At 39.5% G+C, this 10,983-nt stretch overlaps 1 protein-coding gene across 1 annotated transcript in view; it reads left to right on the top strand.

Annotated features, from left to right (window-relative positions):
* Positions 1-10,983, top strand: part of Col28a1 (collagen type XXVIII alpha 1 chain) — a 147,626-nt gene that overhangs the window by 75,873 nt on the left and 60,770 nt on the right. Inside the window, exons 23-24 of the mRNA XM_055612840.1 lie at positions 3,519-3,587; positions 3,961-4,029. Coding sequence (XP_055468815.1) covers positions 3,519-3,587; positions 3,961-4,029 — 138 coding nt within the window. The remainder of the gene's footprint in view (positions 1-3,518; positions 3,588-3,960; positions 4,030-10,983) is intronic.

Below are 10,983 nucleotides of genomic sequence, written 5' to 3'. Positions count from 1 at the left end.
AAGAAGAAGAAGAAGAAGAAGAAGAAGAAGAAGAAGAAGAAGAAGAAGAAGAAGAAGAAGAAGAAGAAGAATTAGAAGAGGACTTGATCCCTAGTATGTTAGCCAGCTTTCTGCCACATGATAAAATATTTCCATCATCAATTTGTAAGTCTCTTTGGGTCTGCAGTTTCAGAGCTTTTAGTCTGTGGATGTTTGTCCCTTTTGCTTGAGGTCTGTAGCATCTCAGTCCATCACGGTAGGAATGTGTGATAGATTCATGTTCACCTCTTGGCAGTTAGTGAGCCAAAGGAGACAGGAAAGAACTGCCATCCCATTTACCTAACTTTCTCCAAATCGACCTGACCCCATAAGGGCTCTACCAACTTTCAGTAGGGCTACAGGTTGAGGGTCAATCTTTGAACACATAGCTCTTTGGGGCATGTTCAAGATACAAACTATCCCATTTGAAAAGTTGATCATTTACTTGCAAAGTCTCTCCATTGACGAAGTGAATGTAAAAGGGTATGTCCTTTGGAGGAGAAAGAAAAAGAATAAGCAATAGGTTTATTTTTCATATATTTAGAGAACAATAACTCTCATGGCTAAGTGTTTGATGACTCAGTCATTATTAGAAAAGAAAATGCTCTTTTTATGTCACCAGAGTCACAAGTATTCTGATTTGCCCAAGGCTAAAGGGTCCTGTCACATAAAACTTTCAGGAATAAGTTAAAACAAACAAACAAACAAACTCCCAAACAGCCTCAGCCGGGTTGTTCATCCTGCTTCCAGGACCCTGGCTCTGTAGTTGATTCAAGGAAAAATGTCAAATTTCCGATGTGAAACTGTAGATGTTATCTTGCTTAGTTGTGTGTTGGGGACAGTTTCCATGTCATTTGATATCTGGCTGTTCATACTTCGTGATGTATTCTGTTCATCTGTCCTTACCTTTCATTTTTCACGACCAGTGTGCTGCTACAGTAAGCCTCTCCTATTACTTGCTGATGATGGCTGGGCATTGTAGATGATGGTATTCAAAGATGTTTGACTCTTCAGCCAAGTATTTCCTCCCCTTTTGGGCTTTAGTAGTATTCTTGATGCCACTTATTCTTAGTATAGTTGTTTCTACATTTTTTTAGTGTTATATACTCCTCTGAATGTCTGATAGAAGGTTGACACATGAATTCAGTTTTACTTGCTACATCAGGGAACTCTGAGGCCAGCCCTAAAACCCGTTTCAGAACGCCACACACTTCAGTTTTTGAGCTGATTTCTGTTGAATGAGGCACAGGTCAAAGCGAATTGCTCCTGTAGGACATTTTCTTGAATCTAGTGAAGAAAGGCAAAATGGCAAAATTTCTTTTATAAAAAATGCTGTTTGGTGTCCTAAATAAAAATCAAAATCTAGTTTTGACCCTAGACGCTTCTTAGGTTCATTGCCTTGCTCATAGCTGTGAACAAGTACCTGACAAGAAGCAATTTAAGACAGGAAAAGTTCACGGTTTGACAGGCAGAGTCCGTAATGGTGGAGAAAGCATGCTAGCAGGAATTTGCTCACATCTGTCCAGTCAGGAAGTAGAGAAAGGAGAATGCTTATGATCACGTAGCCTTTCCTCCTTTCCCCCTTTTAAAGTCCAGACCCCAGTCTCTGGGATGGTGCCAACCCACATTCAGAGAGGGGCATTCCTCCTGAGGCAAACTCTCTGCAAACACTCTCAAAGACAAGCAGATAAGCCTGTCTTCCAGGTGATTCCAAACCTAGTCAAGCTGACAGAGAGGGGAACCCATTGTGCTGGCTGTTAATGGTAGAAATAACAAAGTTAGGGCAAATTCTGCAGGAGAGAAGACAAGTAGCTGTGGGGGATAGGTGCTTGTAATGTGTTCTGTATTCCCTCCAGTGGTTAATCAGTTACAGCTGCTGGTAATATATCCCTGGCTTAGAGCACAGAAATAAAACCCAAAAGTTACGGTGGATTCTATCTCTTTTAAGCATAACGAGGGAGCAGTTACTGATTTACTTGTTTGTTTGTTTCTATTTATTTATTTGTTCACTCACTTATTTATTTTGTTGGCCTTTCCTTGTATCATAAGCATAGGCAGAGATGGAGTTTTACTTGGGAAATAGTCTCATACATGAATGACTAGAATTATGTTAAACATAGCTGGAATGGCTTAGAGAGCTGGAATGGCTGAGAAGTTCCCTGAGCAGGGGATATTCCAAAATTCCCCTCACCTTGAGATCTTGCTCTCTTTTACACACACAACTTTAAAAATTATCTTGAGTTTGTGCTGGTGGTAAATAGTGTTCTCTATTTCCATAAGTGGCCAAACGGTCTCTACAGGAGATCCTTTTTGAGGCTGACCACATAAAACCAGCTGCTGCACCCATGGCTGTCAGATTAACTGTCTTGGTGCTTAAAGCATCTGCAGCATTTATCCTTCCCTCGTCACCCGTTCATTCACTGGCATAGAATTAGATCAATGGAGAGCTGCATTGAGGGCAACATTTTGGGTAGGAATAGTTACAGTTTGCTCTCAGAGTTCGCTTGTGTGTAAGAAAAACATTTGAAGCTACCATTTGCTTTTCCATTCCTAAAATAACAAACATTGGGCTGTTACCAGAGTTTCCATCTAATTTAAAAAAAAAGGTAATAATCTATTAAAATAATATAAAGCACAAACAGCCTTCCATCAAAGTTGGTAATGCGTATAGACATTGGCTGTTAGCTAATCATAGTAACAAAATGATGTGGTGTGTTGCAAAAAAAAAAAAAAAGCCTTTTTAAATACATGTTTAGTAAGTCTTTGAAATTAATACATCTTCTAAAAGATTCTTCAAGTTCTTTCCCTTTCTCTGCCCCCATTTTACTTTACTTAAAAATTTCTTGGGTTTTTATTTATAAGGGAGTTACTCGTTTACTAACATGCTGCTGTCAAAAGGACAATAATCATCTCTTTCTGGTCTCTGTTTAGGAGGTGAAAGGCTGCTAGGAAAAGTCCCGGTATCCAAGGTTAACAGCCCATAGTGAGGGGCCTATCACTTGGGAACTCAGTCTGTTTGAATCTCCATTTGCCTGATCCAATGCTCTGCAATTCAGGCACACAGAAGAACACAATAGATGGAACTCAGTATGGCAGGCTTTGTATTTGACGGTCTACCCTCAAAATCTGTTATATTGTCTTTTTTTTCCTCCTCCCACACAGTGCTATCTAAATTTTCTCAAATTTCTATTTCCCCCTGATTGATGGTGATTCTTTGACTTAAAGTATTAGCAGCACTGTTTTTCCGTTCCCGCGCCCCCTGTTTCCTACAGAAGTCTTTGTAATGTTCATACATTCCTTCATTTCACACCACACATCTTGGTGACCTCAAATGATGGATGGCCGAGGAAATAAGCAGTTGATGAATGTGGAAGAATGTTTTCCTAGAGTCTCCTTTGCCCCATCAAATCCATCATGGTTTTATCGAATCAGTGTTTAGCTTAAGCTCTGCTAGGTGTTTCATGTTTTAGTACTATCACTTGGAATTGAAATTTTTGCAGGGTGCCCAGGGTCCTCGGGGACCAGTGGGAGCTCCAGGACTCAAAGGTGATGGCTATCCTGGTGTGGCCGTAAGTGTGATTGTCTTTCCTTTTTCATATAATTTTAAATATATATATATATATATGTTATATATATATATATAACATAATAATCAAATTGTGATTCATTAGCATTTCTGTTTCCTTAAACATTTATCATTTCTTTGTGTTGGGTACCTTTGAACTCTTATAGTTTCTTATAAAATACACAGCCAGCTGTAGCAATGGTGAAACCTCCCCCTCTCCCTCCTTTTCTCCTTTCTTCCCTTTCACCTTTTTTTCTCTCCCTGCTCTCTTCTTTTTCTTTCTTTACCTCTCTTCCTTTTCTTCCCCCCTCCCTCCACCTTTCTGGGCATTGCGTATTCCAAGGATGCTTATTCCCTCTCATATTCCACCACCTTAGGGACCTCGAGGATTGCCAGGACCCCCTGGACCAATGGGCTTGCGTGGTGTGGGAGACACTGGAGCAAAGGTAGGATTTTTAAAGTATGCAGCTATACTAGTTTCTAAGAAAGTACAGGTGACGTTGGTGACACACTGAAAATCGGGACGTATGAAATAATTGATAAATTGTTCACTCTTACCCATGGGTCTCCTGAGAAACGTGACCATGAATTATGTTGATTGACTTCATGGCCCTTGAGCAGACTTTTTTGTAGCAGTGCTCACACTTCATTGCTCCTTTCTCTTTCTATACCAAGGTCTGGGTTCAGTTCAGACCTCCCTTCTCTCCTTTCAGCCTATCCCACAGCCGTGTCCCTATCTTCATGATGATGTCATCTGAGTCTCCAGCTTTCTTCCTTATGCTCACTTCTCAATGATCTAATTTCTTGTTATTTATTCTTATTATAATCATTCCGTAAGAATGGTTTCTAAATGACATTTTTAATCTAACATTCAAACCAGTACCCTTGATTCTTACCCCGTGGTGCTGTAGAAGGCAGTACTGCCCAGCCCAAGAACTAAGTTATTCTTGGTCCTTTCTTTCCCACCATCTTCCTCCAAGTCCTGCTCTTTGCTTCATTCTGGCTGTTTCATGTTCACAATGAACCTGCAGTCTGGATCATTTTCTTCTGCAGCTTCCTTCAGGCAAACTACCACCCTGCCTGGGTACTCAGAGGGCCTCTTCACTGAGCTTCCCCACGCCTTCCAAATCTGCTCTCTTATAATTTAGCAGGTTAGATGGACTTTTAAAACCATGAATTAGAGAAAAAGTCATTCCTCTTTAGAAGTACTCTGGTGGTTTCTCTGGACTTAGAATGAAACCCAGCAATATTCCCAGGCCTTTGGGGCCCTTATGACCCAATATGGCCTCTGTTCATTTCTCCCTTACCCCAACATCCAGTCACCCTGGGCTGCCATAGATCAGCAAGGATGGCCGGATCTTAAGGTCTCACTTGGCTGAAGATTTAATGTCATCAGCAAACCATGCTGTATTCAAATATTAAGTCATTTTTCTTTCACACATAGCATCTATCAAAACATTATATTTTAATAAAGTAGAGAGATTTGGTATATAAATATCATCACTTCCTGCTTCAAATGAAACACTGGTAAACTCTTTTGTTATTATACTAAATATTTCCCTACAGGAAGCAGAAGCTTACTTCTGTTAAGATATGAAACAAAATATGTTAAAATTATACTTGGCTGTGTTTGTGTTGCAATGGAAGCATATGACCATTTATATTTTCAAAGAGTATCTGGTTATGAATATTTATATAAGTATTATATTAAGTTATTATGTTACAGCTTTGTATTTAGTATTAATAACATAGATAAAGAACATTTAAAATTTAATCCTTATGAATATTCTCTGTCAGATTATTTAATATGCAGACCAAGGTATTTTCTTAGTGATTTTGCATATCATATTCCTGAAAAAAATTTTTGTACTTACTTTCATATTTTTCATTATTTTTGGCAAAAATGCCAAGAAAAGTATTCTTTCTTGCAAAATTTTATTCTGCCCTTTTGATTTTTAGAAGTAGCAAATGTATTTTCAAAAGGCATGCTGTGAGTGAAACTCATACTTGGTCTCCAACTTGCTTCCAGAAGCAGGGGGTAGGGCAAGAACATACCTAGGATCTGTTTCTGTTCATCTGCCTCCCTCTGAGCTGCCTTTTCCCTCTCTGCTTTGCCTCCTGTCTCTTCCTATGCAAAATGTGTTAGCCATAGGGCTGTAACTCAGAAGGAGATATCAGGAGCAAGAGCTAGTCTTAGAATCCAAGAAACTTTCAGTGATAGATTTGAAAATAAAGGAAAATTTGGAAGCAAACACTAGCTTAAAAATAACTTTCAAAATCATCTCTGTTTTAGGTGGAGGCCCTAAGTCTTCATCTGGCCTTCTCTTCTGAAGAACACTATGCAAACATGCACACGCACAAACATAGATACAGACATAAATGAGGAAAGTAAGAGAGTTACTTTGAAAAAGTCCATTTTGAGTTAGTTCTGTCCTTCTGATAAACTAGAGATCAAATCAGCACAAATATGTCAGTGACAGATAACAAAAGCCTGATACCCAAAAATATGACAAATCTTTCTGTTATTTTGAGTTAAAATGACAGAGAAACTATAAGTATCTAGAAGTGTGTGTGTGTTCACATTTATATCCTGATATGTTTTTAATTTAAACTCTGTGTAGTCACCTTAAAACCTTGGCCTCAAGGCATCAACTTGCGAAACAAATGTGTTTTGAAATGAGGAAACTATTAAGGTTGATGATTAATTTATGATGGCTTATGTGATACTTAGTTAAGGTCACATATGTTTAACATATGACACAAACACTGGAATGAAAGCGTCTATGTTTTCAGACATATAAAAAGCAATGCCTGGCATATAGCACCTTGTGGCACTCTAGATTATCCCTGATGGAAAATGTTTATAGACCATCAACTTTTGGCAAGAATTTCTGAGCTATTTCAAAATTCTCATGAAAAAATTTCAAGACCAAGAATAGATGCAGGTTTGGAAATCCACCTGGGAAACACACTCTGGGAAAGGACCAGAGCACTTGGTCTCTGGCTGGTTGGAAAGAGCTCATTTAGTGTCCTGACGTCCATACCACTGGACCCCTGACAGAAGTTATCCTGAGAAACCCCACCCATCCCTGCCTGTGCCCCTCCACAGGAGCCCCGAAAATAAAGGGAAGCCTGTGATTTAGAGACAATTTTACTTACACTCAGCTTCCATTTAGGAGCTGAAGCTAAATAATTGCCATTAAGTCTTTACCTAAAAAGCCCAAAGGGGCCTGTAAGCTGACCCTCAGATCAGCTCTAGTCTTGAAGTTTTGTTTCTGGCATCTTATTGAAATAGAATACTGGCATGGCTCTCTGAGTTCCTCATAGGCAAATTCATCTTGCTTGATCCTCTTTGTTCTGCTAAAAAACCAAGGTCTTATGTAAACCTGTAGAATGGTTTCACATAGACCAGTCCTTTAAGCTAACCTAGATATGGGAACATTCAAAGGGTTACTTAGCTATCAAGTGGTAGAAATATGTGGGCAGAGGATTGTTGGGTTGTAATTGTTCTTTGAATTATAATAATGGTTATAATTAGTATTTATTTCCTAAATATTTCTAAAATACTGCATTTTGAATAATTCCCCCATTTTACAGAGGAGGACATTAGTGATCAGAGATTGAACAACTTGTAAACATTAAGCATAAATGTTTTGTGTTTGAGAGTGAAACTATGAATCTGATGAGTGACAAATTGAATGAATGAATAAGTTAGAAAGACAAAATGACTTTCCTGTCCTGGTGCTCAGCCTACAATGCTATCCATCTTTGAGTTGTCTGATGCTATTGGATTACTTTTCTTTCTATTCTAGCTTTTCCATCATCAAAACCTAGATCATGTAAACTGTAAATAGAAGCACAAATATAATCCAAAAAGAGTTAAACATTTTCCCCAAATTAAATATTGAGTATTATAAAAAAAAACCCATCCTTTATTTGACAAAAGTGACCCATAGGAATAAATTAATACACAAGTCTATGTGAAATTCCACTGAGTACCATTATTCTAAAAATGTTCCCAGCTTCTGAATTGCTTCTCTGTTCTCTGCAATGGCTCACATATGTGCATGCTACCACTAAGTCCTGGCAGAATAGAGGACCAATTCACACAGAGATGCATTAGGAATCTGGCTGGGGCTGCCATCAGCAGATGTGGACTGGACAAGGAACTCCATTTTGAGCAGGCCAGACAAGAAGGGCCAGTCAAGCATGCAGGGCTAGGGATAATGATATTAAGAATTCATGATTCCAAAGTGGACTAGAAGCTCACCTCTCCGTGGTAGACCCCAAATTTGGAGGAGGCAGAGAAGAGGGGTAGGGGTGTGAATCTGTGAGGAGTTGGGAAATGTATATGATCAAAATAGATTGCAACAAAATTCTCAAAGAATTAATAAAATTATATTTAAATTGATAGGGAATGGGATAAAAGTTCAAAATACTAATACTTAAAGCCAGAAACATGTGAGGTTGAAGGTTAGGGTGTTTTACCTGTAGGTTTCTGAAAAGGTCAAGTTCAGAACCCAGGAAACTTGGTGAGCCAATTTTTCAAGGCAGTTCCTTGAATCAGGTCTGTGTGAAAGCTGAGCTCACTCCAAGCTGCCCACTACTTTAAATACTGCTTTTCTCTCTGCTTGCTGTTTTCTGGGGATGCATTTGGCTTTCCTGGAGTGCACACATACTTCTCTGCAGCCCTGATGACCAACACTAAACCCTGAACATTCATGACTCACATCGCCATCAATATATTTTGTATTTTTAGTAATGCACATTGGAGGAACTTCCTCCTGGTGAAAAGGTGAATATGTATACTAAGAGCCTATTCTTTCCTTTTTAGGGGCACCATTGTTGCCCTTATTTGCATGGTTTTGAACTCTACTACGAAGGACTTTCCCTTTCTAGGGAGATTCCTGGCACAAGGCAATCATATGCTCAGCTTCAGTGAGCTGATTTTGAGAAAAGGAGGAAATTACCAACAAACCTCAGAGTTCTACAGCAAGCTTTAAAGTCATCAGGCACTAAGAGATGCACGAGGGTGAATATTAGTGGTAGAGGAGCTGAAATTTAAAGCCGGGAAGAAAGGAAATGTGATAGCAGCTTGGATGCTGTGCTGTCTAGAGCTTTCTCAGTTGCATCTGTATTCTCACGACGATATGCCGGTAACTGTCACTGTTTCCCTGGTGGTATAACAGCCATCAGCGAGACGTGACAGAGGGATGTGGCAAGCATTAATCAGTCAACTGTTTGCAGGACCATTATCTAGATGTCTGTGTAAAGCCTCTGAAGTTCCCACTGACGTTCTGACAACATGTGGGTAGGGTGCTAAAGAGTTATCCACCACGGCACTTGCTGACATCTCTCGTGATGCTTATGTTTGTGAGAACGTCATAGCTACATCTTAATTTCACTTAGAACCTAGAACAAGAGAGACATGAAGCAGATGCTAATCATCGCTTTGACTTCTCTTTCCTTATTTTAAAACTCAACCTTTCCTTGGCTGCATCATTTAGTGGGCTCTTCAGGGGGTGGTTTCTCGAATAATTCTCAAGACTGATGTTTTACATGGTGAATTTAATGTAGTTTTTGATATCCCCAAACTGGAAAAGAGTGAGACCACTGGCTGAAAAAGCAACTGTAAATTGCTTTCATAGGCCTCTCAAAGAATGTCAGGTGTTTCACTGACAAAAACAAAGGAAGGGAAGATCAGTAAAGCCTAGTGTGGGTCTGTATAAGTCAGTCTTATGGTTTAATTATTTTCTAAATTATTTCATCTAAGTCTTATAAAATATAAGAGGCACAACAATGGGTCATTTTCTTCATCACTGCTGTCTCAGAACCTTTGCCATTTGTTAGCTCCACAACCTCAGCAGGTCATTTAATCCCCCCCGGCAGTTAGACCCCTCATCTGTGATCTCTACAAGGTTATCCTGAGAGATGCATGGATTTGTACACCTAAGGCATTTTAATGAATTTTAATATGAAAACATTCTACTTTTCAGCCATCATAGCATGCATCACTCTACCAAATCAAGGACATTGTAGGCTGGATGAAAAGAGATACAAAGGACTTGTCTAGATAGGTGGTCCAGGATTAGATCATTGCAAAGTTTGGAATAGACGACAGAAACGAGGAATGGTAGTGAAGGAAGAGAGAATAGCAAGGAAGGCTTAGGCAGCTGGGCACTTAGGCAGGTAACGTGAGCCTTTTATAACCCGGGAAGAGTTTTTATAACTCAGGATATTTTGTTGGTTATTTTTTTTTCTCTCCTTGAAAAATGTATCTGACCTGATATAGGAAAAAGACTTTTACAGCCACAGAGCTATGGTCTCTGCATTAAGTAGCAGCTGGAAGAAAGTCACTGGAGACAGTTACCCTTTTACATCTGGTTTTAATAGACACAAAATGAGAGATGGGCTCTGAGACTCATGCCTGGCTTTGAATTTCTCCAAGCTATATAGCTTTGGGCATGTCACATGTTCTCTGAAGCCTCAGTTTTCTCATCTATCAAATGTAGTAAGTTGATGCTCATAGGAGTATTAAGATAATGAGTGAAATTACTTGCTGCATAACAAGCTTCATACATGTTCATTATATTCATAAGAACATTTTTTATTGTAAGCTACAGCAAAGATTTGCTGATGTGGGGGAAAGGCATGTGGGAGTAGCTGATGAATCTTTTCTCCTTCCTTATGTAAATGGAGGAAAATGGAAGTTGTAGTGTATTTTGCTACCACCATTATAAGAACTTGCCTGGTTTCAAAGGAGCCAAAATTAAACCACTTTGGAAGGTTATGGTAGCTAAAACCTTCACTGGATCATGGGACAAGGTCTGTGGTCAGTCCTAAACTTAGCTACTCCAGGGAAAATGGCAGAGATAGCTCCCATCTAGGGTCTCTTTTGTGGGCAATGAGAAGGGGGAAGCCAGCTAACCAGTTCTTTTCTTGAGGGAGAGGAGGAAATAATTGTAGAGCCTGGAAATACAATGTTGGTGACGTGGTTCCCAATAGAAACTCCAGAATTTACTATTTTGTTCATTGTCTCCTAGTACAAGGGCTCCCTCTGCAGGCTTTACCACCCTCCGACGCAGCAAGGCCAGTCAAATCCATTATTAGAGAGTGCCACTCTATCTTACCTATTCTGTGTTGTGGCAGAAGCCATGCTGTCGAGTGGCATGAGACTCAGGCACTCTCCTCTTCCTTTCATGCCCGAGCTGTCATGGTTTAATGGGACTCATGGCTCAAGAGACAAGAGACATGACACATTTATAATACGTACTGTTCGTCAACATGGTGAGATGCCATCTCTCTATATTTGTAGGTCATCAAATTTTTGATGCTGCTGTCTATAGAAAGTATCACACACACACACACACACACACACACACACACACACACACACACAC

This window comes from Psammomys obesus, unplaced genomic scaffold (genome assembly GCF_907164565.1).
Source record: "Psammomys obesus unplaced genomic scaffold, mPsaObe1.curated_primary_1811, whole genome shotgun sequence".
NCBI classification, from domain to species: domain Eukaryota; kingdom Metazoa; phylum Chordata; class Mammalia; order Rodentia; family Muridae; genus Psammomys; species Psammomys obesus.
The sequence above is the reverse complement of the archived record's forward strand: the minus strand, read 5'-3'. Positions and strand labels throughout refer to the sequence as shown.